Genomic DNA, 27,898 nt, shown 5'->3' on the forward strand with positions numbered 1-27,898 from the left:
CGCAACGCTGTACCGTTTAATTATATAGACGTGTGAAACATTTTCGATGATGTTTTTTTTTTTGTTTATCCGATAAATTTGAGTTTAATTAATTTTACGTAAGGCACGAGGATTAGATATCGTTAGATTCAGATTTTTAGGTGTATAATTGTATGTGTTGTATACTTTTGTTTCCTTATTGGATCAAAGTGACTTACAGGCTTTTTTGAGTGCAGTTTTGAGTTGTGCTACACATACCTCGTGGGGTACCTTTAAACAAAATTACCTTCAATTATTTATTTTTACGTTTAACACTGTATATTTAGATTCTCGTTAATTGCAAAGTGTTAAAATAGATTAAACAAAGTGAGCGCTAGACTCATTGGGACTTATTTTAACCGACATAGTCTCGCCAAAATGTATCAGAGGATTTAATTCGATAAATTGCAAAATAAATATGAACATGTTCTATATTATCACTTTGTTAATGACTTTTCATGGATAATGAACGCCAATACGTGAAAAGAAAAAAAAAACAAAGAAACAAAAAGAAAAAAACCACAAAAAAAAATGTTCAATACACCGTCTGACAAAAGAGGAGTCGTGTCCTATCGTCGATTTTCGATAACAATATTCCATGGGAAAATCTGATCGTAAAGACTCCCATTTCTACATGAAAATTAACTCGACAATATTCATTCAACTCAGAGAATCCTTACTACCGTCGAATACCCGAATATCTAATAATTATCGATTATTTCCGATCAATAAATTAAAATGGTTTTTTCGCTCGATTTTAAAGGTCGTATGGATATAAACGTGTATCCGATCGGTAGTTAGTTGCAAATCAGGACCACACGATCGTATATTTTCTTTCGTCGAGTATTTCGCCGTGCAGTTCATCCTGGCTGAGATTGAAATCTTTTATTGATTCTCGTTTCTATACCTGTAAATTCATTTATATGCAATTTCTTGTTCCATTCTTCCCCTTTCTTCGACTTCGCATTTATATGTATATACCAGTCGCGTGATCAGATCTGCATGATATCTGGCGAAATACTTCGAAAACGAAAGTAATTTTACGACCCCTACTGCGAGGGTGGCTGTGTTATGGTATAAGTATCAAATATACTAAACTAGTTTTGAGGAAAATTTTAGTCAAAGAATATTAACTTCCAAGTGCGATGTATTTGCAACCGCCGTGTATTCGGTACAGAGCGTCAAATTAAATTGAGTGTGAAATGTGAAATTCTATTTGTGTACAAGTGATATAGGTAATATGTATACTCGTACATTATATACCCACGTAAATACGTCAGATGTTCATCCGTTATTCACAAAGAGAGAAATATATGTATTCCGAGTAACACATCATACATGAATATACCTATACCTCTATAAGGGCGTTTCTCGTGACAAAATAGGTACGGCGTTATAATAACTCCGTAACAGCAGGTTACGCTACGGTAATGAGTGAGACGAGAAAAAAAAAAAAGAGAAATTATAATTTGCACTTACTGTTTTTCTTGTAAAGCAGAATCTCGAACTGGTCGTGGATCTGCCCTTCCAAACACTCTTCGATGCGGGATATTGTTTCCTTGTTGGTCAGTTCGCCGTACATGAAAGCGCAACGACATGATTTTTGCATTACCTATAAATGAGGAAATATTGAATAAAAGTTGGTGTCTTTTTTTTTCTCTCTTTCTTTTCAAACTACGGTATACTGTTACACATGGTATTATTACAGCATTCAAACTTGTGAGAGAAATGAATCTATGGCGATTTCACAACTTCCGAACTCGTATTACAGTCGGTACTCCACATTATAATGCCTAATGTATATATCCAGTAGAAAAATCCTTGAAACTTTTCTCGCGGAAATAAATCTCGAGCGATTAACCTTAGGCAATAAATTTTTTCCCTTATACACATATACCTTCGTTGTAGTTTATATTCTATTTCCTAGGAAATGAAACTGTATATATACTCTGTAAAAATCGTTTTTCACAACGACGCAGATTCAACTGTCATCTCGATTATGTGGTCACGCACAAAACTATAAAACGGAGCAATAAAAATATATGATCTATATAAGTCTCCGAAGTCTTCACGCACCTGCCCGATGAATATTCCCGGAATTTTTTCCCACCGTCAAGATCGAATACGGGTAGGTTCAGATTTGGGTTTATAAATAATATAATAACGGAAGAATCTAACCCAGTTTCAAAGATCTGGGTCAATTATTATTCCATGTACCTTTTTATTATGCCGTACATGTATTACGATATATCCAACCTGCTGCTTTTCCTGATTCTTCGAAAATAAACTCAACTCCGCCGCTGCTGCACTTGCGCAATATCTTTCACCAAGCTTTACCCCTGAATCCGCAAAATTGTTATTCCCGGCGGAAGCTGTACGACTTGGAAACAAGCTTTTCCATTCCTTTTTTTCTCTACTCTCTTTTTATTTCTATTCCGTTACGAAACTTTACGGAATTTAATCGCTACCATTTTTCTGGACGTTTGCGAGTGAAAATTTCCGGCACATAAATTACGCCGAGAAGAAATTATAATTACGATTGTACGTTTCGTCCGTGCTGCGAAATTGCTTCGTACCGATCGGGTCGATTTATATGCAGAGTGCAGAAAAATTTGGGACTCCTTGATTTATGCCTTACCTCTGCCCGATTGAAGCCGGAAATTTTGCAGAAACTTTCGTTGCAATAGACGATCGGAAAGTCCGCTATCTGGGCATTTGCAAGTAGAAAACTGCTGTCGGCTGAAAATGAAAAAAAGGATCGAGACATTATCAAAAATGCATCTTATAATCTCCAGTTTAATTTGCGACGATAAAACCGTCCGTCGAAAGGTGCTCATCCAGTTCATTCAGACTGTAACAATTTTATCGACGACGATTCGATAAATGTGAGGGGAAAAAAAAAAAAGAGAAATTTTACTCTCGCGATGTTGAATTATAAATTGTCGGCTGTGTATTATTTGTACGCCGATTGTGTTTTTGTAATTTTGAAAAAGAAAAAAATTTCTCTCTTTCCTTCCGCTCTTCCCATTTCATTTACATTATTCGAAGAGAAAATATTTTTACACGATCCACGGCCATCATCGAGTCCCCGGGGATGAATTTAAACTTTTGGATTACAAATGGCGATATACAGGCGTACACGCGTGTATATTTTTTGTACTCTTGAAAAATGCTCGTGTTCGGAAGGCAATATACTGTTCAGGGATACTTTTCTAAAAAAAAACAAAAAAAGAAATTGTTAAAAAAAACCAGCGGACCCTTTTGCCGTGAATTTTTCAGACGTGGGACGCTGCTTGTACCGATATAACCCTGATGTCTGGTTTTTTTGTTCACGAAAACGTCGTATTATGACATAACAGATGGGGGGAGCGATGATCTAGCTGCTTTTTTCATTTCTCCTTCCGTTTCATTTCAGGTTTTTTACCCCAACCATTTTACTTGTTTTTTTTTTCTCTTGTTTTATACATAAATTCTGTTTTGAATCAATACCGACAAAAAAATACGACCTGTACGTCTCTCTTCAATCAACAAGCTCGAAATCCAATATTCGAGCGCATACGACGACTTACGGTTTACTATACCCGTACAGATGCGGCGATCTTTTTGGGGTGGCGATATTTGAAATATCGAGAAATATCATCAAAGGGGCTACTCTGGAGGTAATTTAATCGCAAATTCCAATAAAATCTCCATCCCTATTTCTATGCAAAGTAAATTATTATATCTATATGCAAACGCCCCGCGAGGCGCAACGTATAGTATAATACGTTCTCCCTTTCAAACGGGAATCATAATAACGTACGCGTTCATTATTTCTCCTATCCATGGTTAACTGACGTGGTTTCGTTTTAAAATGCACGACGCATTTCAAGGAAATCGGAAAAAAAACAAAGAAACCGAAAATATCAACACTAATAACGCGGGGTCATCATCGACGATGAAACACTCAACACTCTCCTGAAAAACCACTTCGGTTAAAAGCAGGTAAATATATAACTCGCGGCTTTACAAGATGGCCGAAATATAGAATCGGGAGAAAAATTTCATCTATTTCTGAATCCCGATTGTCATCGGCGTTTTCGTAATAATGACGATAATATTACACGTCGATACAGTTCGTAACTCGACATCCCATCGATGTTTACGGTTGATTAGATGGGTATGGAATTCCTTACGTGCAGCTGGTGCTCGTATACTACCTACAACGGATGACACGCGGGAGTTTGTCAAAGTTTCTCGATTGTCTCCGGTGCGGGGAGGGCATAATTGATTGCTTGATATCGACAAATTGGTAGTAACTTATGCCGACCCTATACCGTGCGTAAGTGTACAACCGACTCTGAATAACCCTTTCGGCAAGAGTCGACCAATTAGGCTAGTCGATTAAAAACTGGGGGTGTAAAATTTTTTGCCCCTCGATGCCGCAGAAATTGGAAAATAGGGGAGGGGTTCGTTTTACGGTTCGAAAGTGATTAATCAACGGGGTCTATGTACTTCGAGGGTCAAGTTCCTCGTACAAGTTGCTAATAATGTATCTTTCAAAGGCATTATTAACCGGATACACGTAGAATATTCATCTGTTGCGCCCCGCTGATGCCGATGCAGCGATATTGGCGAAACTCGTTGTTCGGAAGCAGGTTTCATCGTGTCGTATGCTCGAGATATTTCGAGTGTACCACTTCTGAAAGCCTTCTTTTTTTAGAGTTTTTTTTTTTTTCTACTCACTTGTTGAACTCTCCAGTTGTGTCAATTCCGGCTAATAACGTATCGCTCGGGTGATCGTAATTAGCGAAATATTTTTATTCCATATTTTTTTTTTTTTTTCTCTCTCTCTCACCTGCACTTTCGGAACCGGGAATCCGTCATCATGTTTTCCTGCCGATATAACATGAAACTACATATTCTAACCGTATACGGTACCGTCGAATATATACAGCGTATCCAACACGTACGTAAGAATAGTGTAGATTTTAATGAACTTTCCTACTTAGAAAACCCTCAAGTGCCCCAAACCCCGCGAACTTCTACCCGCCCCTCCTCCACATCCAATGCAGCTGATTCGCGCGTCAGCCGAATGCAACGTCTAAAAAAAAAATAAAATTCCGGGTTTTACAGAGCGCTGAATTGTTTTCGATCGAAAACGAATGACGAGCGCGAGATAGGAAACGGATTTCGGGTGTTGGGCTGAAAGCGATCGGCTGACGAATATATTCGAGTTGAATAGAGAAATGGTTTTTTCTTCTATTCGGCGATCCGTGCGGGATGACATTCGAAGGAATCGATGATGTTTCTCCGTAAGCGAGCCGAAGTAATTCACTCGAATCGACGAAATTTAATTTCGCGAGGCAACGGATGATCGGAGGAAGAATCGAAAAAATGACGAATCCAGATGTCCCTTTGTTCCCGGAGTAATATAATTGATCATCGGAAATTGATCGAGTATTACCTGGTGGAAATGAAAGGTTTCTCCGCAAGGCTGTATACCCAACGGCTCTCATCAGCGACGACATTGCGTGGAAGTATAATTTCTTAGTTTTTCATCATTCCTATATTTAATTCTATTCGTTCGCCGTTGTTCCACTCGTTGTTTCGATTCTTTCGTCGGACGGAGGCGGAGATAGATCGGTACCGTTCTGGGAAGGCGTCGTTCCTTTCGTTCGCCACGATATACGCAAAACAATATTTATGCCGGGATTGGTTTTCGGATCCAGCTAGGGGTAGAATTGCGGCGGGCAGCTGCTTTCCCGATATTTCTGAGGTATCGCGCAAGAAACTGTAACGTAGCCTTGACTCAAGGCTAACGATTTCGATGGATATAGGTATCCTACGTCGACACACGTATACACACATTGAGAAATAGCTCTACTTCCAGACAGTTGAGAAATGAGAAAACTCACACAGAAAACAAACCCTGGCACGCGAGTCACCGTACCTACTACGCTTTCCACACTCGCTCCATAGGGTTCTTTACGTATACGTGTATCGTAAAAGCTTTGGTAAAATTATTATTACAAGTCAGCGAACATGCAACAATTTTATGCCGACAGTCGCGCTGATTTTCAGTCAGTCAACCTTACGTATTCTCAATGCCCGTATACCGGCACGGCACACCGCTGCCCCAATGTCGCATAGACGACGTCCTACCGATGCAAGCAAGCCGCAGGAGCATAATGATATCGGAGCGGTAACGCACAGTCGGTCTATCGGCTGTAACGTATTTATAATAACGTTGATTGCAGGTACACGCTTCAGTTTTAGGGTCAACTTTCGTATGTATATCGCGGTAAGTAAGGTCATGCTACCTGGCCAAGGCTTCAATCTTGATGCACACGCGAGGAACTTTGGCTAACCCCGAGCTATAGGTATGATATGCAGACCGAATCGCTCGACGGGTCAAGGTGTACAACTTGTAAGTTTCCGACTTTCTGCCGCCGCCGCTGCTGCTGCTGCTGCACGCATTTCACCTGCGAAATTTTAACGATCTACCGAGTTAAAATCGTTTCTCTCTACCCGCAATCCGACCGCTAATCTGTCAAGGACTCGGTTTTTTTCCCTCGTTTTCTTATTTTCGCCTTTTCTTTTTTTTTTTTTTCTTTTTTTTTTCTTATCATTATTTCATTCTACCCCTCAACTCTCGGTATTATAATAATATATTACGCTCGCATATTTTCATCGCCGTCATTTTTTATCTACATCATTTCGCGTAATTTCGCAGCTGAATTTTTCCTCCTTTGTATGTATATATATATATAATAATTAGTCCTCAGACGTCGCGTAGGTTGGAGAGCCGACGATGTTATAACTTTTCTAAAGAACGTTCTCGTGCACACTCCGTCCGAACCTCAGCGCGCTTATTTTACTTAAATTTCGTTCTTTCTTCCGACCGAACGTACAATTATTATCGGTGGAAAAATTTTCATCCAACCGACGACGAACGGAGCCGAAGCAACGGCACGAAATCGCGGGAAGTTACGATCCGATCACTCGCCTCCGACGAATAATCGTTCTCTTTTTTCATTTATTTTCGTTCCATCAAACGCCCGGATTCCGATGGCGTGTAATATATTTTTGAATAAATTTACGCCGAGGTGGAATATAAGGTAATCGAGGGTAGCCGCGTGTGGTTTTCGAAAACGGTTCGATAGACGCGGGTCGCTACGGAAGATTCTGCAAAGAATAAAACTTACGTATATAGTACATAGTCGTATCGTCTGCATACGATCTTCGAATAATGTAAAGGGTATACGGTATACGGTACGGCCATGTACGGCGTAGGTGTATACGCGTGTCCGTTGAGGATCACCAGGGTGAACAAACGTGACGAGGGAAGATCCGGCCGTACGAGTACCTCGTTTATCGTCCTACCGGCGATGCTGAATGCAAGGGTGGCGGGATCGATGACGTCGCTGCCCTTGCCTCTACGCGTAAATAACGCGTGGGTAAAATAAAGAGGAGGGGAGACCGTAGAGATTCCGCATCCTCCGGAGGATTCCTATAACGTTTCGTATTTTTTTTTTTATACCTCCATATAGGTGCCCCGAACGTAACAATATTTTCGGGCAGGTACCGGCGTATTACCTTTACATTATAAATGGACGACCGGGCGATGGGGTAATGATACAACGGGAAAAACAAACACGGGAGAAAGGAAAAAAAAAAGCACATTAAGCACAGCGTGTTAATTATTCATTTGCGACACAGCGTGTAAAAAGCTCTTCACAACGCAGCCGGCTCTCTGAACGATGTAATTTTGCATAATGTACCTCATTCGCTCCCACGCATTGTTGGTTTTTCTTTTTCTATACATTTGCGTTTCATTGTTTTCTCTGCTTTTGATCTCGGTTCGACGATTCATTTCGTCCGTGATCCTCGAGGCACGAGTTATTCGAGCGTTGAAAATATCGGAGACCACCGATCAGGTCTTACGAGGATAAGATTTCGGATAGGGGCTTTCGGATTGGCACGCGAAATTTAAAGATTCGATGCGTGTATAAGTGAGGTACATTTTTTTTTTTTAGTTTTTTCTCGTCCTTTTTCCTTTTTTTTTTATCTTGATTTTTATCCACCACGACACGCAATTTTCCTATAATATTATATTACGAATATAATTTACCGCTAAGACGTAGTAGATCGCATGATGTGCTTCTCCCTTTTTCTCTTTTTCTCACTCGGCTGTATGCGTAATTTTGTTCTCCTCTGCCGTTGTTTAAACTTTACACCATTACGGATATACGATACGTGAGTTGAGAATAAAATAATCGCAGCCGTAACTTTGATAATTGAGGGCTTAAAAGTTTATCACGCTCGGACCTTTTGTGCGATCGTAATTTTACAAGTATTGCGGCGAATTATTTAGTAAAACAATCGCACGACCGTTACATGATATCTTCAAGAGTGTGGCATGTGAAACGTACATTCGTTACCTCAATCAGTCACTTATGCGGACAAGAATTCGAATTTCGCGTGGCGGAAATCGCGCTCGGCGGATATATTCGTCACAATTATCTATGCGTATACGGTCGCGTCCAACGCCGATTCATATGCATATGCATATACGGGTGGCAAAAACTATGCGAATGAAAAACCGACGAGATGAGAGACGCGAGACTGTACGATAGGAATATAACTGTCCACGAGGAGAGTAGAGGTACTTTAAAAGCGGAAAGAATTTTAATGGCTCATTAGTTACGGTCGGTTCCGAGTGAACAAATTGAGCGGATTCCCTGCAAGCTCGTGAAATTCCGAGGGTCGACTGACTGACCTTCCAAATCTTTGTAATAACCATGACAGTCCGAGAAACTCCGAGACATAACTATCAAGCTGTTTCAGCGCTTTACAGAACTTTGCGGTTTTCCCCACACGTTTCAAGTACCATTTTTTCCCTTTTGTTTTTTTCGCTCTCCCCTATCTCTTTCTCAGTTCTCTCGCGATCGCCGGATGATCGCCTTCCGGCGAATGTGTATACCCAGTGTCGCGGCGGTATCGGGGCGACAAAAGACATAAAAATTGGCAAACTTTGGAATATGTACAAACAGCTTGGAAGCGGAACATAAGCGTTTTTTTTTGCCGCTGTTATACGATTCATTTGATGGCCGAAGTTTTCGTCTCTACGCGTAAGTCGCCGAACGATTAATTATATCCGAGTCCGTTGTCGCGATGTTACTTATCGTTCGCGATGGCTACGATATTACGAAATTTCACCGGCAAAGATACACGCGTGAATCAGCTCGCGCCTTTTGTATACACGTGGATTACATTGACTCGACCATTGTTCGCAGCCTCGTTTGAATTTGTGTATAATTTACATGCCTATACGCCGAGTTGATCTTAAGCTTGTTGCTAAATCTACGTAAAGCTCGGATTCATCCCATCCGCGACCATTTCACACCAGTTTCCAGACACAATAAGGGGCGAGGGGTGTGGGAGATGATGTTGTACGAGGCACCCCTTCGGCAAACGCAACGCCCCCGAGATAATTTTCCGACCCCTTAACGGGGTAGGAAAAATTTAAATTACCGGTAAAAGCACACTGCGCCCCTTTTCATTGGTCTAAATTTAGCTACCCGTACGCTGTTGCTGTTGCTGCCGATGCTGTTGCAGGGATGGGTCAAGTTTGCATTATAAAGTATGTGATAGTTATGTATACTCGGATAATATATGTATACATAAGAAGCTCCCCAATGTAGTTCCCTTCCTTTACCGCCATTCCCTCCGATCCACCCTCTCGCGACCCGTAGATTGACCCTTACGCTACGTAGATTTGACCCAATGACCTGCCGAACTTCGGCGAGTTTTCGCGGAAACAGCCGAAAAACGTGTAAATCCTCCAGGAGGTGATTTGAGGTCTGCCGGTTCTCCGAATCTCAGATGAAGCGAAAGAAAAAAAACTCCGGAAGGTCCTGCGTCTCGAAAGGGTACAACGCTATTTCACCCTCTACATAAACATATTTTTTATCTTTTTAGTTTCGCATTAATCCCGAATTCAACAATGAGGGTACGACGTGCCTCCGCTTCCTGTATACCTATTTATAATGCTGCAGGATGTTGGGTTCGGTAGTAACCCTCAAATATTCATCAATCCCTACAGTCTCGCAGCCACTGATTAGAGGGGTGGAAAGGAATAAAAGAAACTCCGCGCAGCCGTCCTGATCAAATAATCATCGTTTCTACTAGCTTACGACCACTCTGCACCCGCAGTTGGAACAACTAATATTGCATGTAATATAATTTTTCACAAAATTGCGCTGTTCTAGGTTCATCTCATTTTTCACACACGTTTCTCATTTCCGAGGCATATCAGATATATGTATAGGTAAGCGAGTATGCGATATACACGCGCTGCGGAATTTCGTGTTGCGATTATATTATATATTATCTCTCTCAAAGATTTCCGAGATCATCCTCGTAGGGACACAAAGACGGTCCGATTCCGTATTGCAACTCATCGTATACGATTTCGTAATTCTGAAAAGCTTTTATCCCCCCGCGACCACGTATAGATTAGCTCCGATCAGACATTTGGATACCTATGTATAATCATAGATATAGGGATGATATTCCGAATGTGAATAATACACAGTTTCGTTCTTTTTCTTCCCCTAAAGCGAGCGAATAAAATAAAGTAAAAAAAAAAAAAAAAAAAATGAAGCAAGAAATGGGCCAGTAATAATTACGATTGCTCCACATTTTCCTGCTGTGTACCCATCTACCTACGTGTCGTAATCCCGCTCTTGATCTTCGAGTTAAGAGCTTTATATGCGCGACGCGTCCGACGAGAAAAAGAAAGAATCAAAAAAAGATTGGAGAAAAAGAAAATTCTCCTTCGCTTTGCAGACTGGATGCCTACGACAATAACGATAGAACCCTACGCCCGTCGTATCTCTACTCTGAAGCACATAAAGCCCTGCCATTTTCTACTGGAAAATGGGCGGTATTTTTTTAAGATCGCTTCGCCGTGGTTATCCTTGAGCCTCTGTACTTTGGATTAATCCGAAGGGAAGCGTTTTCGTTTTTACCGTAGATGAAATGTTTAGTCAATGTTAAACGAGAGCGTGATTATGACGCGACGTGAAAACGTCTGCTTGTTTTTTTACCGCTGTTTTTTTTTTTTTTTTTTTTTTTTTTTTTTTCGCCTCTATACTCCCTCTCGCGATTATGGAATCGCGAGTGACGTAGGCAACTGGTATACGCAGCACAAGCGAGTATAGTCTAGATTAATTCTAGGCCAACGCAACGAAGCGTTACGATAGGTCGGTCGTCCGGTATACCTGCGTCTATATGTGCCCACCTATACCATATAATATAATATAACGACGGGAAAAAAGCGAACGAGCTTCGAAAAATCTCTAGGGATTGTATATTTAAGACAGACTTTAGAAGCTCTAGGAATTAAGGATTACGCGAATGTCACGTCAAATTTACACGACGATTCGACGGTATCTGCACAGATAACTCTAAGCATCGCCGGTACGATGTATTTATGAACATATAAGTAAATAATAATAGCACATATAACAGTGATCTAAAGCGCGCACTGGAATTATTACATAAAACTTACATCTCGGTCATCCGCGTTATGGTATAAGTAAAATAAACTGGGACACCGATGTAATTCAATACCCGGATAGTTGCAATAAGTTCTCTATGATTTTCAACTATATCATCGACAGCAGTTAGGTAGGAATAAAATGGCACCTTCGAATTTGACGAGACTTGAACTGGGAAAATTCGTTCCCACAACCGATGGAAGAAAGGAGAGTACAAACAGGGGGAAGAAACTTTTCATTTGCTTTTACCCTCGGGCTTCGTGTCGATATTCTAGAAAGGGCGATGTACAGTACTGCGACGTACTTACACAACGCGTTCACATGTACGCCGCGTGTATGGAAGTGTAGTAAATGAAGAAGGGCTGACGTATAAGTGTTTCTACTCACGTTGACTGCTGCTTCTTCGTATGATGTTTTCTAAAAACGTGTTTTGTGGGGCTACGAGGCCCCTTCGACCCCCTGGCATCCTTCTTCAAAACTTGAATCTTCAGTTATTGACGCGGTTTAAGATCCTTCTAAGCTCGCAGCTTGAATCCTAAACCATTTCCATTTCAACGAGTATATTTTATCTTGTCGTTTTTAACAAATATTATTAGCTTTCTCTTTTAGCTTCTTTTTTTTTTTTAGTTTTTCTTAATTATTATAATACATACGGTAATTAACTTTCGGCTCACTAATATATTAAACATATACATATATATTATAATTTTCTTTCGTGTTTTAAACTTCTATATATTTTATATATTTTTTTCTTAATCTTTCTTTGTACACGTTATGTATCTACGGCATATTTAGTCACCTACGTGTTTTCGGGCGTATTTCATTGTTCCACGATTTTAATTGTAATTAGTTTTATTAGTTTTTCGTTCAATGACAAACCGTTTGAATTACACGCGTCGATAATTTAATCGCCCCTTTGTCAATTTTGTCACCTGAATTTTTTTTTCTCGTATACATTATATTCGTCGTAACAACGATGAACTCGTAGATTTTTCACTCGCAACCGATCATATTTTAATATTATTATCTGGATTATATTTTTGAATCTTGTGATAAATATTTGGGACCAACGGCGACGATTTATAATTTATATGGTACAAGTTTAACCACAATCCTTCCACAAATTTGCGAAATTTTGCTGTGTTCTTTCTATTGCTTTCCACATCCTCGGCGTCATCCTCGTCGTTACAAGTTCCTAGCATTTTATCTCGAAACACTTACATTTTATTAGTATTCCTTGCGTCGTCAAATCCTATTCGATACAACGTACGAATGTTTTTATATCAATTATTCATCAGAATCGGGTGCAGGCTCCGATTTACTCTTTAATCTCCATGCATTTACACCAGGTGCAAACCACGTCCAGGATCGTCGACTCGGGTTCTACCGGTTCAACGAATCACTGTCGAAAACAACAAGATAAATGGGCTTTGATACATACAGAAAAACCAATAAGCGATCTGCGTCATGAATGAAATGAAACGATGAAAGAATACAATATGGAAGTAAATTCATAAACCGCTTTACCGCATACAGTCAGAAGTTCGGAATAAGTCGGCGAGTTTCACGCGAAAGATCTATACCAAAATACTGGCGAGAATGGCATGGAATGGTGTCACCCACATAACGTGTAAGGGCCCCTATTCGAGATGATCCCCTGGAACAATGTGCATCGTAATTGTCGCTACGTTTCACCGGGCCCTTTGTTATTGAGATTTCTCTCGAGAAAGAGAGCGGGAATCTAGAATAAGAAAGAATTTAAGCCGAATATCACGAGTAAATAACCCTAGAAAATGTCTCGCGGTTACCGACAACGATTATAGTAATAGTGAAAAAAAATTTTTAAGCGTCAAATAAAATTTGCATTAGAATCATCCTTGCCCCGTTGAACGTGCGGTCTACTTGACTGCAAGTAGTATGGGTCAACGTAAGTCAGACACGGCACGAAGGTAGCCCGCGTAACATCAATGCTTCGCCGTCCACTAACTGTTCGGAAATACGTGGAAATACGTAAGATATTATTTGCTATACGTTCGAAAATTGAGCAGAAATATTTATGTATGTTCATTCTTTCATTATAATATGCGAAGGAGACGTGATTCAATTTGACACTCCTATAATATGTGGTATAGTGGTAGGAGTTTGGCTTCGCGTCGATAAAATGATCTTATTTTTTCCTCGTTCTTGCGGTTCTTAGCTTACTTCTGACTTCGCATTTCGATGTTTGGTGGATAGCTTCGGGTAAAAAAGGCGTCGATGAGACACGGGTGATAAGATATAACGGTTTAAAATCATCCGAGACGGGGGTGCGATATTCTACGTGGATGAACAATGAATTGCTCCGAGGTATTTCGAGTGCGGAAGTCGTTTTGGAGTTATTGGAAAAATATTCCAAGTACGTCGGAATTGGTATTTGAGAAAAAATGAAAAAATATTTTTCGATACTCTGAATTTTTATGAAACGATCAGTCTACGAACCCCCTTTTCGGCTATTTGTTTATAACGATATTCGTCCTTACATCACGTCCTACACTCTAGCAAGTGGAATGATATCTTACAGAAAATTGGTAATAGCTGTTCATATTTAATACATAATATTTATAAGCGAAAATTCATTACTACAACATCGGATCCACACTTTCTCGACTTCACTTCTAAATAAGAAATCCATCTATCAATGTAATCAATCGTTACATCGATGGTATAACTAGTAAAATAAACTTGTAAATAATTTTCGGCGGATATGGTGATAGATTCGTTGGTAATATATCGTCTGCATTTTAGTAGCCATTATGTCTATATCACGCGATTATTACGCGATAAATTCTTGCGCTTTTTGAGAATTGAGTTCAACCCTTTTTGGTGACCGAGTAGCGACTGGTTCATACGGCCGCTAGATACGGTACTGACGGACATGCGGACAGGCAGACGGTCGGTCGATCGAAGGAAAAGCGAGGGCGCCACCTCGCCGGCAACCCCATTTACAACCCCTATACGTGGCTATCGACATCGTCATTTTTCATACACGATGCGATTGAAGAAAATCCAAAAAAAAAATAAAAATAAAATAAAAATATGTCCCCTATTTTATTCGCCCAGAGAGAAAAATAAAATACAAGCAGCAATCATTTTTGAAACGAATCCTCGAATCTAGGCCACAAGAATTCTGTCGTATAATTTCTAACGCAGTTCTTGCTAGTCTTGCGCGTTAAAATTCGCATACCACGATCCGATTACACCGGCGACCGCGACTGTGACGTCAACGGTATGTGAAATTTTAAATCTACGACAAGGGATTTGACATGCAAAGTAGAAGAGAAACGTGATCGCTTTTTTCTCTACAATATGCATATATGGCGTGGTTTTTTTCTTCCCTTCCTGGATTTAGTTATAACATAAAAAGGACAGACAATCGTTATTATCCGTGGAATCCTACCCTATAATACAACGTGCTCTCGTGTTCGCAGATTGCGTGGTAAATAATTCCCGTAGATTTTAGATTAAATCAAATGGGTTTATACATGTATATGTTTTTTTTTTTAATCCCTTATACGCTAGTATTACTATATCTACTGCAGAACATCATAGTATCGGGCGAATTGAAGAATTTATGCAAAAATGATTTATTTATATTTCAATTAAGATTATAGTAGAGATGAACTGAAATCAGAATTCCCTGAAATCAGGGTGTTTCCTGAAGGGCTGATAGAAGTCGTAGTGCATCCGCAGGGATTTATACTACCAACGACTATGAATAGCAAATTGCATGACAAAGTTACACCTCCGTGATGAGCGATCGGGATACTCGATCTATTTAGAATGAATTTCCGCTACGATTTTTTTAAAAAAGAGACAGATAATTGGTATATAAACCAATTAAGATAATGGTACACCCATTTATGGTTCTTCAAACTGATTTTATCCCGACCAAAGTAATCGTTTCTCTTGTGCGTTAAATCGAGAAATAAATAAATATCAATAATCCTGAAGATTAAATAAAATCAGACTTGAGTCGTTTGGGTTAACTACCGATTCTATAACTCGTATAAAATTGAGTTATCATGCTACTTGAAATGTTGATTAGTATTACAAAACTTCAGTCAACGCTTGGAATTCAGTCGCTTGCAGGCACTGCTTGCAGGGTATTTCAAATTCAAACTTTCGATTTTCAATACTCCGGATCGATAGAATTGAAATCGATTACATCAATATATTCAACACATTCAACGAATCACAAGCAAGCATGAAAGACAGTAAGGTTAGGATAACGGCTAAGGGTCACTTGCCGATATGTGCGTAAGGTGATGGAAACAATTCGGCTATCTTAATTAACGTCTTGAGAGGTATATTCCTCTATGGTTCTATCGTGTGACTAACTGATTTTTTACTACGTCTTCAAATCTCAGTAGTTGACAAGCAAGACTTCGTATCATTGTACGGTTCTCCTGACATTCGAAGGTTAGGTTCGCCAAAAGTTTGTCTAGGAGCTTTAAAGGTTAAGATATAAAAATTAAAATCGCGGGTTATCATCCCGCAGGGTACGAAACGATGGCTAAATACCTAGCTCAAATAATCATCCTGGGAACGCAGGTCGTGGGTCGGGCGTTTGCTCGTGCTCTCCGTCAAGAAATAGCTGCTAGTCAAGAGGCGGCCAAAAGAGCTGGCGGTGGCACTCAGGGTAGAGAAAGAGCTGCAGCAAATGCACGGACAGGGCTCACCCTAGAAGAAGCTATGCGAATCATGAATGTTGACAGTCTCAAACATCCTGAAGAAATAGAAAAGAATTACAAGTACCTGATGGAAGCTAATGACAAGTCAAAGGGAGGATCATTTTACCTTCAGTCAAAAGTTGTCAGAGCTAAAGAACGTATCGACCAGGAACTGCAAAGTCAACAACCCCCTCATGAGCCAGATCCTCAAGGGAACAGCAAACAACCTTAGTCTACTTAACTTAATCTAGCAAATCTACTGCTGTCAAGTCTGTACATATTAATTAATAATAAATGGTCATAGATATACAATGTTGATACCTACTATTTCAGAATTCATCTTCTTCCCTCTGAATTAATGATGCAATCCTCAGATCATGTTACCCTAAGTTTCTCTTGAATTTAAGTTTCAATACCACCGAGAGGAGATTTCATATTCATAAGAATAAAGAACAAACCAAGCAATAGCCGCAGAGAATTTTATATCAAAAGAATAATCGGTTTGTAATATGAAAATGTCAGGTTTAAGCATTTTAGCTGTTTTTGTACTCATTTGATTCAAGTATTCCTGCTATTCTGGCATCTTGTGGTTCTATCCTGCGCTGTTGTAACCGTATAAGTAAACGCTCTTGATTGTGGGACACAGACCACAATTTTGGCATGTACTTGGGCTCCATAGTCAACAGGAAAAATTCTCTCCACAATTGTTCCAACTCAACAAGTCCGCCAGCACAGCTTTCGAAATACTCAACAACCTGCAAAAAAAAAAAATGCGTTTCATAAATAACAATACAAAATTTGTTGAGCGTTACAATTGTAAATCAAAACTAATAGATACCTTCAAACCATGTGGCGTCCGAGCTGCTTGCACGGAGGATGCAGGTGCCTTCTTTTTTATTTGTTGCTCCAACTCTTCCAGTAGCTGTGGTGTGACTTCAGCACATCCAGTCAGTTCCATGACGTGTGATTCCAATAGTAGACGTCTCTGTTCAGGAAGACTAGACTCTTTTCTCAGAGCTCGTACGGCAGAGCGTAGTCTTCGCCAATGGCTCTGATATGCATCATCTATGCTTACAGCAGGTACGCTCAGTGGTGCATCACACATTTCAGCTAACCGCTTGCGCATCTGAAGATCTTGCATGTTACTATTTTGGTGGCATGGAGGACAAAGGAGTAGCACATCATGAGATTGGTGCTCCTTCATTACGACTATGAAAATGTATAGCAAGGATTAGTTGTCTTAATAATCAAGTAATTAGGTTATCCATTTTCAAGTAGGCAAACATGCAAACTATTGAGGTCACTTACCAGGGAAGTATTTTCGATATTCTCGTGGAATCACATTTTTTCGGATGAATTTTTCAGTAGATCCACAGACAACACAACGATTGACTTTAATCTGCGTGTAATAACGTCCAACTTCTCCTTGGGCTCTTCCAGAAGGTTCAAACTTCAATCTCACTGTATACGGATCTTCCTTTACCATGACACCCAGTCCCTTCTCAACGTACCACTCAGCCTTCTTATGATCACAAGTACACAATATCTCGCCATCTGGCGCTTGCAGATAACAGTTATGATAAAGTGGTTTGTTTCTAGTTGGTATGCTTATTTTTCCCTTAACTTTTATATTGGTGTTAGGATTGGTTCCCTGATTATCTTTTGGAATTGTGTTGTTTGGGTTAGCCTTGAACCTCACGTCGATATATTCCTGCGGCAAATTACACGACTTTTCCCCCTTATTCGTTTCCCAAATATTTTTAAGACTAGCAACAAAATTCCCCCAATAAGACTGTTCTTGGCTTGCTTTTCTGAGCATTTGTTGATAAACCAGAACAGATGCAATAGCATCACAAGCAGCGTAATTTACTTGCTCCTGAGTGAGAGTATCAGCATTCCAATTACTGCGTCTCACAGTTGTATTTTTGTCCAGTTCTATCCCCAAATACTCTTTACATAGTGAAGCTAAGCCTGTTGCATTGACGAGACCCAGCCGTCTGGCAAGTTCTCGGAGATCTAGAGTTCCGTACACATAACATCCGTAATCTCTAGTCAATTTTCTTCCATCATCAAATGGTGCCACACCCACCTTGAGCACGCGCTTGTTCGAAAGCAATTCCTGCAATACAACGATTGATTAGAATTTACTAAAAGTAATTAAATCAATTTATCTGCAAGTTTCAGTGAAAAATGTAATCAAAAAATTTTGTATCAATATGTTAAGTGCACCTTAAGCTTGCCAGGAACATAGCCAATTTTGCCAAGGCGGAAGAGTACACATAATCCATTGGTGGTCGCCAATTGCAACAAACAGACAGGATCTTCGTTGACCCATTCACAATCAAATCCCAACACATTGTCTGTTATGTCACTGAAAGTAGAAAAAAAAGATCTAAATAACATAACAAGTGGTATATGAGTGGAAAGACAGAAATTATCTGATCCCAATCCCGAGAAATAGATTGGAAAAAAGAAAACCAAATAAATACTTACTCACGAATACGCTGCAAGGCGTAATCGCATTGCTGAGGAGAATCTACCAAAATCACTTTATCTAACACGGTGTCAAAGCTTTTTTGTATGCTTAAGCTTTGATTAAAAGCGAATATATTCTGGCAGAATTGTCTCACGCTTCGCAGCACGTTGTTACGGTACTTAGAAGCAACAAGAGCCAATCCCACCGTCATACACACGAATATCATGTTATCTTTACGAACTTGAAACATTTTTATCGCGATGCTAAATTCAACGTAATTAATTAAATCTAAATATGTACAATTCAATATAATAAATACAATAAATTAATAAATTTGATAAGTGAGGTCCAAGCTACCCCGTGGTAGTAAACAACAGGCTCGAATGCCTAGAGAAGTATGAGCTAATTGTAAGCTGCTTAGACAGTTCTAAACATCAAGAGTACAATTTACTCACGTCGTGCTAGCATTGTCACCAAGGATTCCAAGAATTATATTGATTTTGATACTCTAATCTCGATCTGTTTGTCATCATCACCATTCTCTAAATTCCAGTGGGGGGGGGAAAAAAATAAAAACAAAACTCGTAATTTACGAAACCGAGTAGGCATGACAATATTTCCAATCAAGTACACTGTTAGTGTATTGAACTGATGTAACGCGTAAATTCGTACACGTGTCTTTACCTAAGGGAGACGCGTTAGTGATTATCAGTAGATATAATTGATTATGTGCTTTGCACCAACCAGGTATTCTTATTCAAGACCACAACCTGCACAACACAGCGTGGCGTCTCCGATCTAACCTGACAACGCATGTCATATCGGAACAAATTACAGGACCAGCGATGACAGGTGATAGTACTCCTAGATGACGCATTCGCTACCGTCGAGTCCTCCATACTCCCAGGATACATTGCGAGAGTCTGAAACGTTGAAATGAGGGGTGCATTGTTTAGCTGCAGTCATAATTGTCTGACATTATTTTTCGAAATTTTTTTTTGTAAATAAGTTTTTCAGATATCTGGCCGAGGAATTCTCGAAAGTACACCCTCCAGTGAAGTGTGATTATAAAGCAAGCCCTCGGTGTCAATGGTTGACAACATGGCCGTGTTGAATCAGCTGTTCCGTCTGCTACGATGACGGAACGTTATTTTCATTAATCTAACGTCTAGATCTATTTGTGGATTTGCATTTAATGAAAGAGTTCGGAATCAGTGGGTGAATTTGAGAATCAGCCGGTGTCTAATATCAGACATACACGTTGAGTCTGAGACTCCATGCAAAAGATAGTGGGAAAATACCATTTTAATCCTATGTGTCACTGACAGGTGGTGTAATGTCAAATAGGCAGAGTTTCATTGGTTAACTATTCGTAGTCGGTAGTTAGAAATCGTTGATCAATCAACTACCAAGTCGGCTGTGATGAGCGACTCCGAACAACGGCAGTTACACGTGCCTTACCGAGAATACCAAAGCAAGAACAACATAAGTTCTAACCTTGTAGAGACCGACGCTTTGGTCGATTTATCTATCACCCTCGATACAGACGCACCAACCCCTGTCGTTGCACCAGAATTGCTGCCTGACGTTGAATTTATCCCAGGATTGAGCAACGATCAAACTCCAATCATTGATTCCCCAGGGACAGACAGGGAGAGCCAGCCTCTCCTCGGTCGGCTAGAGCTCGACGTCACCTTCAACCGTTTTCCAGGTCCATAATTCTGCTTATTTAAAACTCTTTGATTTCTGAGAATTATCATTCCATTGGGTTGTCCATTTCTATAATTGAAATTTTTTGAATGCGGTATCTCCTTGAAACATTATTTGTTAGTTACATAATTGTTGGAGCATGTTGCAATATTTACAGTAGTGTACATGCCATATTTAGGCCAATGAAGATTATCTATAACAGCTTCATCATTTTCCAGATGATCCACAGTTTTCGGAACTTGTGTGGCAAGCTGAGTCTGCAATAGATAATGGCATCTTTCCTGATCGAATCTATCAAGGGTCCAGTGGTAGTTACTTTGTCAAAAATCCAGCAGGTGTAAGTAAAATTTGAGTCTAATTGACTGTCAATGATCCACCATATGTGGGTTTTATTTTCTTCCACACGTCTCTGAGATGTCATTTGATCTACATCTGGAGCTTGATTACATAGAAATCGTAACTCCTACAAAGCGAATACATATACAGATCATTGTCACTCATGTATATAATGAATCACTCTAGAAGTCATCTGCAGTATCATGTTTAATAAAGTTCAACATACACGTGATGAAAAGTATTTATTCAAAGAAGCTGATTTACTCTCTGCCAGCATCTGTATTGTCTACCAATTAACTCAGAGCAGCTGTTATGCTAACATGTAGTAATCAGTAAGAATATCGTGTTGTTTCTGACTTTAGCCTCCATATCTAATTGTTCTGATATCCATTAATGAAAAACATTTTTCATAAATGCGCAACGAATATATGTATGTAGAAATACCTCTGTGATTGAAGTAATGAATGATTTACCTGAACTTTTCAGAAAATAATTGGAGTATTTAAACCAAAAGACGAAGAGCCTTATGGAAGGTTAAATCCTAAGTGGACAAAATGGATGCACAAATTGTGCTGTCCTTGCTGTTTTGGGAGGAGCTGTTTGATTCCCAATCAAGGATACTTGAGTGAAGCAGGAGCTAGTCTGGTTGACAGAAAATTAGGCTTAGGTGTTGTACCTAATACAAGAGTTGTCAAGTTGGTCAGCGAGACATTTTATTACCCTCGTATAGACCGGCAAAAGGCGCGAATGAAACGTGCAATAATGGAACAATTCCCACTAGTTGGCTCTCATTTTAATCGCATCGGACTACCCCCTAAAATCGGTTCCTTTCAGTGGTTTGTAGATGGATACAAAGACGCAGATTACTGGTTGCGTAGGTGGGAAAGTGAGCCTTTGCCTCCTCATCTCGCGCGTCAATTTCAACTCCAATTTGAACGACTGGTTGTTCTGGATTATATCATCCGAAACACTGACAGAGGTAACAATAGCTAACTGATACGTGGGACAGTCTTTAGGTCATCCTCTTGGTTACGCATATTTAATTGATTTCACAGGAAATGACAATTGGCTCATAAAATATGATGCTGGCGGAGGGAAAACTGGGGCGGAACCTAGCGAAGTTAATATCGCAGCTATAGATAACGGATTGGCATTTCCATTCAAGCATCCTGACTCTTGGCGAGCATATCCTTATCATTGGGCATGGCTCAGTCAAGCAAAACAACCTTTCAGTGAAGCAACTCGGGAGTTGGTTCTTCCACAATTATCTGACCAAAATTTCGTCCAGGATCTTTGTGACGATTTGTACCAATTGTTCAAAGTAAATTGCTTATCCACATCTGGTATAACGGAATAACACAGATCAGTAACAGTGCAAATTTTATAATTTGACCATCAGACTTCGAATTGTCTGATCGAAAATCATTTCTAGTACTTCAGCTGTATATTAAATTTATAATCATTGCGCAACATCTGTCTTACTCTGTATCATAAATAAGAATTGAATTTATGGTAGTATATTCTAATGGAAAATTATGTTTGAGCAGCAGGACAAAGGCTTTGATCGGCATCATTTTGACAAGCAAATGAGTGTGATGCGGGGTCAGATTCTCAATTTACAGCAGGCGCTCAAAGACTCCAAAAGTCCTGTACAGCTTGTTCAAATGCCAGCAGTGATTGTTGAAAAGTATGTAGCCTTTTTTTCTGATATTTCTAACATCAAATTGTCATCTATATTTCCTTGTCCTTGATATTTGAAATGTGACACCCCCCTGTCTTGACCTGATACTTCCTGTTTTTTTTTTTCTGAAATATAATACTTGTATGTACGTACATAAAGAGCCTTTCATATGAGTTCACCTCCGACAGTATTGGCCAATGTGTATCAAGTCTCTAGCCTGCGAATAGTACTTGGATATTAATGTTTTGGCACATTGCAGGGCTAAAGGAAATAATGGCGGGCCTCGATTATTTTCCTTTTCCGACACTTTCACGCAACGCTTCCAGAACAAGAGCCCTTTCTTTTCCTGGTGCTGAGTCATCGTTTCTCGATTTTCGAATCGATCTTACAAAACAGAACAGAAAACTAGACTCATCAGGTATATAAAAAAGAAGCACCTCTCATCCCCACCCATTGGTTAATTAATTAATAATCATCTATACAATAATGTTAATTACCGATTACGTTTATTAGATAACAATTTACTACTGATTGTGAGACATAATTTCTGATTGGGATAAAAATATTATTCATATTATAACACATACTACCGTGCTAATACCGACCTTGGTTGAATTGTTTCAATTCAGAAATCGGCTTTGGACAGAAAGAGAGGAAATACAGCAAGGAGCAAATCTTGGAATTTAATAAGACATTTTTCTTAGCTGCATAGTTGTACAAAATTAGTTCGAATCTTTGATTTACTAGGTATATCTCCTCGCCTACTTAATCTAATCTAATGCCGCGTTTGTACGCCACTTGAGACTGTGTCAACTGAAAATTTTTCAGCCCATACCTGTTACAGGTTCAGTTTTCAGCACACCCATCTATTAATGACCATTGCTGTGCAGAATTGTTGTTGAATGATCCCATAAACCATACCTCGGTATATGAAATAAAATCAAATATCACGGAGAAAAGCTGCCAAATAATTACATTGAAAGTAAAATCCTATATATTTTTATATCAAACCTTGATTTGTTATATCACAGTTTTCCCACACGTTCGAGTGGTGTATTCGAACTTGTGACTATGCAATAATTACTCTTGTTTCTTTCATGATAATGATCGATGATTAATTACATCTTCGTCTGCCTTTTCACCTTGTTATATGCAAATGATTGTGCAGTAGGGAAGTGATATTTGTAACAAACTTGATTGTGAGTCCATTCGGCAGAAGACTCACTGCCATGTATCTGCTTGAACGAGCTCTCTGTAATACTCTGATTGTTAGCAGATATGGATGCATGAATGATTCGTATGAATATTGAATAGGAAATAAATTTTGCATGTGATATCAAAAACTTCTATAATAAAAGATACTGATTTGAAAGTCTATTTTATATTTCATACACATGCATACTTATCATGTTTCTATTCCTCTTCTGTTTTATCAACGACTGAAACTTCATAGTAAACAGCTCTACAAACGTAGTGTTAGGTGACAGCTTTTTGAATACATTCAACTTTTGATATAACACTGATTTTTATAAAAGTTATTTCCTATTCAGTACATATATTCGGAAAAAGTCGAACCTGAAAGAGTCCGATCAAAATGGAGGTGGTAGAGCTGTGTCCAAAAAAAAGGGTGTACCATACTCCTATAAGGCCCACAATTTGTCCGAGCAATGTTAAAGTAAAAATATAGCTGTATAAATTATATTCAATTGATTTAATTAATTAGGATCCTTCCGGATACTAATGATTACTAATATCTACCCCGATCAGCGTTACTGGTGATTCTCTAGATGTGATGTATACAGCAAAGCATTATCTGAAAATTGCGAGCTATTGATTTGTCCCACCTAATATCTGTTTTTGAAATAACTGTGAAACACAACAATTCCAAAAGCGGTTAATAGTGTATCTGAAACTGTACTTCGTATTCATATAAGTCTCAAGTGTATGCTGCTGATTGGCATAATTATTTTTACTTTGGGAATACTTAGCTTCAAAAGACATGATAATTGTTTCTGATATATGAAAATATCATAAGGTCCGATAATCTTGAGAAATATAAAACTATTTTATGCAAGTTTTTTAACTGCTTGATTGAATTAAATTCCTCAGCAGATTAATCAGATCAATCTACGAATTCAGATAGACGGTCAATAAATGGGAATAAATGGAGGTATACATCAACCACAGACAGTGCTGAAAATTTGTATATATTGCAAGAGAAATATCAAATTTTTAGAAATAATAAATTGTTAAAATTTGTAAAAAAGATAAAAAAAATAAAATAAAAATGTCATGTTACTGTTATAATTTAGGTATCTACATAAGCTACACGTCAGATAGCAGATTTGATCTCTATAATCAGATCTACTTTGGTTCATTAAGAGGAAACAATGAAAGAGTTTAAATCTGTACAAAGATTGCCGATCCTAGAGCATGTAAATTCGACAGAGAATGTCAAACAATTTCCCGATCTCAGTGTGTTGCAAATAGACATTGAATGAGGTTTTGTTGTGTATAATCGGATGAAATAAATTTTCTTCTCTATACTGTGAATGTATTATGAAATTATCCACCTTACGCATGATCAATAATTTATGAAACTATATTTTAGTGTATTAAGAGGTACGTGCAACCACCGAGAGAGAAATCTTATGCCCCAGAAAAATTTTACTGTCCTCCGACGAAACCCATTGATGCTAAAACAACTTATCATCTATCATACTTGAATGTTGACCGAGCAACAGCTGGTCATGCTAAAACGCGAGCTTTCAAGCCTGTTCACTCATTGGACACATCTACCGGAAAAATTTCAGATGAAACAACAAATCGTATGAGCTTTCGTGCCAATTGGGGTATTTGCAAAGCTAAAGCATATACGCCTACACGCAGGTCAACAGAATGTTTCTACTAGCGTTTAATTTCTCTTGCTCTCTAAGTATGCAATATAAAATTTTTCATTTATAGGACTCAAGCAGGGCAGGGTCCAATGCAATGTACCACAACTGCACGTCACGACTATGTACCAAAATATGTTCAGAGAATGGATTTACTGAAACCCTGTAATAATATCCGCACAAGTACAGGAGTGCTCGAAGATAAGACCACTGCAGGTCTATCGTACATGAACCCAGGTCCTACAGGGCCAGTGGTTAGCTACAAACCACAAGGGCGCTATCGTCCCCCAGAAAAGAGTATAGAAAAACATACTACACAGAAGCTAAGTTATCAGCCATTTAGAGTAGAAAAGAAAGAGATCTATCCTTGGAAACTTAAGCCAGTGTACAGGTGGATATTGTTTCGGCAATAAACAAAGTTCTTAGACTATATCAGAGCACAGTTGAAAATTAATCAATCTTAAATAAAAAGGCCACCGAATGCATCAATGGAAGGTGCAACAACATACTCAAAGAGTTATCTTCAAAATGAAAATTTAACTCGGGAACAGCCTTTAAAGCCTACAAGTGATAGTACCATATTTCCTGAGGGTGCTGAGTTTACTGGTAAAACTATTTATGGTGAAAGTTTTCTAGCTTGTGACATTGAAAGGCCAGTTCCAATTCGTCCATGTAGCAATATTACTGTATCAGATCAAAAAATGTCTGGTTATACTACTAATAAGGTACCAAAGTTAATTTCTTCTAGTATTATAAAAAGAAAAACCAATAAGCAAAAAACACTTCATTACTGTATCCTTCTTTTTATTATTCATATAGTTGAGCTACTTACCAGTGTGCGCCGAAAAAAGGGGACTCATAGTACCCAGTCGTAGAAATATGATGGGTGATGGACCCATGGAATCCGTAACGACAAATCGTCATGATTTTGTACCAAAAATTGTCCCTCGACCCGATCTAGTTATTCCCTGTGATAATATTCACTCGTCTAACCAGCCTCTGGAAGATCGGACTACAGCTACTTTGTCATACATGAATCCAGGGCCGATAGACCCAATCACAAGTTATAAACCATTGAGTCAATATTGCAGGTAATGTGAATTACAATTAGCTACAATCATAGGAAGTTTAAGAATAACTATTTACAGTTTTTTTCCAAAGATAATTATTTTCATTTAATCCATACAATCCAGTTACTTAATGTTCGTGTAACTTGCAAATGTTACCAAGTTTAATTTCAGAAATAGTAAATGTTGTTACAAGATTGGAAAATTAGAAATAATCATTACCAATGGTGTAGTCGTGTTAGCATTATTCGTAAAATACATAGTCATACAGAATAGTCGACAACTAAAATGATTTTCATATTTTTTTTTTCAAATAACTGTGTTAAATTGGTCAAAACTATGAAATATTTTGAATTAATATTCATAAATATCGGTGTACGAAAACTAATTTTCAATTTTTTTTTTTTTTTTTTTTTTTAGGAATTACAAAACGTTATCAAATTTCCATATCCGTGATATTTGAGACTTCACATGTACTTTCATTTCTTTTGACATAGAATATAGTATAGGGTATATCAAGGTTTACATAGTTCACGTTTATAAATCTGTATAATAACGTTTATACAATTTTTCAAAAAAATTTAAGACTGAGCAAGCATTATTATCAAACCAATGCTGATTTGCATGTATAACAATCTTGTTAATATTAATACCAATAATGCGAGACATACATAGAACATCTTCAACATTTCAAAATATTTAGCAAGTCTTTCAGGCCACAGAACTCTTACAATCTTGGTGTTAAAAAGATGCACAAACTTCCGATTATCAGAATGACCGAGCTAGACATATATTGTATTATATATATACATATATATATTAGATTTACTGCAAAGCACCGTTTCATATCTGTCTCAAGTTTCCATTAACAATAAGATATTTTTCCAAGTTTCTATTACATAATAAAAGTAGTCCGCGCATAGGTATACCTAGCAAATTTATGCAAATATGATGAAACCAAATTATGTGTAGCAATGTATATAATAAAATATCGATATTGCAAATAAAAAGTTCGTAAAATTCCAAGCACGTAATCAACTTAACTAATATTGCATTACCTTTCACCAGCTAGTAAGTCAAAAAAACAGCACATCGATACTTATTACACTACTCCATTATGCCAGGTTTACACACACAAGGGAATATGTCGCAGTACTGAAGTTAATTAATGTTTATCAATTTTATAGACCTTCGGCAAAAATAGAGGGGGAAACTATCAACAAATTATCCTATCAGCCATGGGTCCCAGGGCCCAAAATGGATTTACCTTGGGCTCGAAAATCACAATATAAACCACCCACAGCTAAAATGTGCGAGGATTCCGTGTACCACAAAAGTTACCCTGCCCCAGGTTACTACATCGAAGATTGTATAGATGCTGAGGACCCCTGCCCACCAGAATCACAAGAAAATTGTGGCCCCAACTTGTTAGTGTGTCCCCCATAATAGTCCCAGTGATTA

General features: G+C 38.6%; 6 protein-coding genes across 20 annotated transcripts in view; 4 read left to right on the plus strand and 2 right to left on the minus strand.

Moving 5' to 3' along the window:
• The window catches only part of LOC105693394 (potassium voltage-gated channel protein eag), a 33,353-nt gene extending 18,971 nt beyond the window's left edge, over positions 1–14,382 (minus strand). For 2 of the 11 annotated variants that reach the window (XM_048648981.1, XM_020856647.2), the window contains exons 1-5: positions 13,092–14,382; positions 11,952–12,966; positions 2,657–2,757; positions 1,498–1,630; positions 238–249 (exon numbers count right to left, since the gene is read on the minus strand). In XM_048648981.1, coding sequence (XP_048504938.1) covers positions 238–249; positions 1,498–1,630; positions 2,657–2,757; positions 11,952–12,030 — 325 coding nt within the window. In that variant the 5' untranslated portion in view covers positions 12,031–12,966; positions 13,092–14,382. The remainder of the gene's footprint in view (positions 1–237; positions 250–1,497; positions 1,631–2,656; positions 2,758–11,951; positions 12,967–13,091) is intronic. The other 9 variants (XM_048648998.1, XM_048648992.1, XM_048648987.1 and 6 more) reach the window with 7 other exon arrangements.
• Positions 14,383–15,811: 1,429 nt separating this feature from the next.
• Positions 15,812–16,585, plus strand: LOC105693531 (mitochondrial import inner membrane translocase subunit Tim16). The gene is made up of 2 exons (XM_012413536.3): positions 15,812–16,022; positions 16,102–16,585. The coding sequence occupies exon 2, from the start codon at positions 16,113–16,115 to the stop codon at positions 16,503–16,505; it is 393 nt and encodes a 130-aa protein (XP_012268959.1). The 5' UTR covers positions 15,812–16,022; positions 16,102–16,112; the 3' UTR covers positions 16,506–16,585.
• Positions 16,586–16,738: 153 nt separating this feature from the next.
• On the minus strand, positions 16,739–19,667 carry LOC105693331 (exonuclease 3'-5' domain-containing protein 2). 3 transcript variants are annotated; one of them, XM_048649051.1, is made up of 7 exons: positions 19,434–19,583; positions 19,205–19,291; positions 18,767–18,809; positions 18,503–18,644; positions 17,582–18,392; positions 17,112–17,482; positions 16,739–17,028 (listed from the first exon to the last, which is right to left on the minus strand). In XM_048649051.1, the coding sequence occupies exons 2-7, from the start codon at positions 19,215–19,217 to the stop codon at positions 16,807–16,809; spliced, it is 1,602 nt and encodes a 533-aa protein (XP_048505008.1). In that variant the 5' UTR covers positions 19,218–19,291; positions 19,434–19,583; the 3' UTR covers positions 16,739–16,806. The 3 variants fall into 3 exon arrangements, with proteins under 3 accessions (XP_048505008.1, XP_048505006.1, XP_012268595.2); XM_048649049.1 differs by lacking the exons at positions 18,767–18,809; positions 19,205–19,291 and having other exon boundaries at positions 19,494–19,667; XM_012413172.3 differs by having other exon boundaries at positions 18,767–19,553.
• LOC105693410 (phosphatidylinositol 4-kinase type 2-alpha) lies at positions 19,665–25,022 on the plus strand. Of its 3 annotated transcripts, XR_007276726.1 has the most exons (7): positions 19,665–20,460; positions 20,678–20,796; positions 21,282–21,774; positions 21,851–22,116; positions 22,340–22,482; positions 22,736–22,894; positions 23,106–25,022. XR_007276726.1 is itself a non-coding variant. In XM_048649073.1 (6 exons), the coding sequence occupies exons 1-6, from the start codon at positions 20,172–20,174 to the stop codon at positions 22,830–22,832; spliced, it is 1,407 nt and encodes a 468-aa protein (XP_048505030.1). In that variant the 5' UTR covers positions 19,665–20,171; the 3' UTR covers positions 22,833–25,022. The 3 variants fall into 3 exon arrangements, 2 of the variants coding, with proteins under 2 accessions (XP_048505030.1, XP_012268734.2); XM_048649073.1 differs by having other exon boundaries at positions 22,736–25,022; XM_012413311.3 differs by having other exon boundaries at positions 22,343–22,482; positions 22,736–25,022.
• LOC105693319 (stabilizer of axonemal microtubules 2-like) lies at positions 24,867–26,863 on the plus strand. The gene is made up of 3 exons (XM_048648842.1): positions 24,867–24,911; positions 25,088–25,365; positions 25,441–26,863. Exons 1-3 carry the CDS (start codon positions 24,867–24,869, stop codon positions 25,781–25,783), a joined length of 666 nt encoding a protein of 221 aa, XP_048504799.1. The 3' UTR covers positions 25,784–26,863.
• On the plus strand, positions 25,844–27,889 carry LOC125499767 (stabilizer of axonemal microtubules 1-like). Its single transcript, XM_048649177.1, has 3 exons — positions 25,844–26,095; positions 26,190–26,461; positions 27,625–27,889. Exons 1-3 carry the CDS (start codon positions 25,859–25,861, stop codon positions 27,881–27,883), a joined length of 768 nt encoding a protein of 255 aa, XP_048505134.1. The 5' UTR covers positions 25,844–25,858; the 3' UTR covers positions 27,884–27,889.
• Positions 27,890–27,898: the final 9 nt, after the last annotated feature.

This window comes from Athalia rosae, chromosome 1, assembly GCF_917208135.1.
Source record: "Athalia rosae chromosome 1, iyAthRosa1.1, whole genome shotgun sequence".
Taxonomy (NCBI): Eukaryota; Metazoa; Arthropoda; class Insecta; order Hymenoptera; family Athaliidae; genus Athalia; species Athalia rosae.

Coding starts and splice junctions, on each gene's coding strand:
- LOC105693531 (XM_012413536.3), top strand. CDS start 16,113: ATGGCTAAATACCTAGCTCAAATAATCATCCTGGGAACGCAGGTCGTG.
- LOC125499767 (XM_048649177.1), top strand. CDS start 25,859: ATGGAAGGTGCAACAACATACTCAAAGAGTTATCTTCAAAATGAAAAT. Junction 26,096..26,189: donor CTGGTTATACTACTAATAAG/GTACCAAAGTTA, acceptor TTATTCATATAG/TTGAGCTACTTACCAGTGTG. Junction 26,462..27,624: donor CCATTGAGTCAATATTGCAG/GTAATGTGAATT, acceptor TCAATTTTATAG/ACCTTCGGCAAAAATAGAGG.
- LOC105693410 (XM_048649073.1), top strand. CDS start 20,172: ATGAGCGACTCCGAACAACGGCAGTTACACGTGCCTTACCGAGAATAC. Junction 22,117..22,339: donor ATTTGTACCAATTGTTCAAA/GTAAATTGCTTA, acceptor ATTATGTTTGAG/CAGCAGGACAAAGGCTTTGA. Junction 22,483..22,735: donor CCAGCAGTGATTGTTGAAAA/GTATGTAGCCTT, acceptor GGCACATTGCAG/GGCTAAAGGAAATAATGGCG.
- LOC105693319 (XM_048648842.1), top strand. CDS start 24,867: ATGAAAGAGTTTAAATCTGTACAAAGATTGCCGATCCTAGAGCAT. Junction 24,912..25,087: donor GATTGCCGATCCTAGAGCAT/GTAAATTCGACA, acceptor ACTATATTTTAG/TGTATTAAGAGGTACGTGCA. Junction 25,366..25,440: donor GCATATACGCCTACACGCAG/GTCAACAGAATG, acceptor TTTCATTTATAG/GACTCAAGCAGGGCAGGGTC.
- LOC105693331 (XM_012413172.3), bottom strand. CDS start 18,999: ATGTTTCAAGTTCGTAAAGATAACATGATATTCGTGTGTATGACGGTG. Junction 18,393..18,502: donor ATGTTCCTGGCAAGCTTAAG/GTGCACTTAACA, acceptor GTTGTATTGCAG/GAATTGCTTTCGAACAAGCG. Junction 17,029..17,111: donor GGACGCCACATGGTTTGAAG/GTATCTATTAGT, acceptor TTTTTTTTGCAG/GTTGTTGAGTATTTCGAAAG.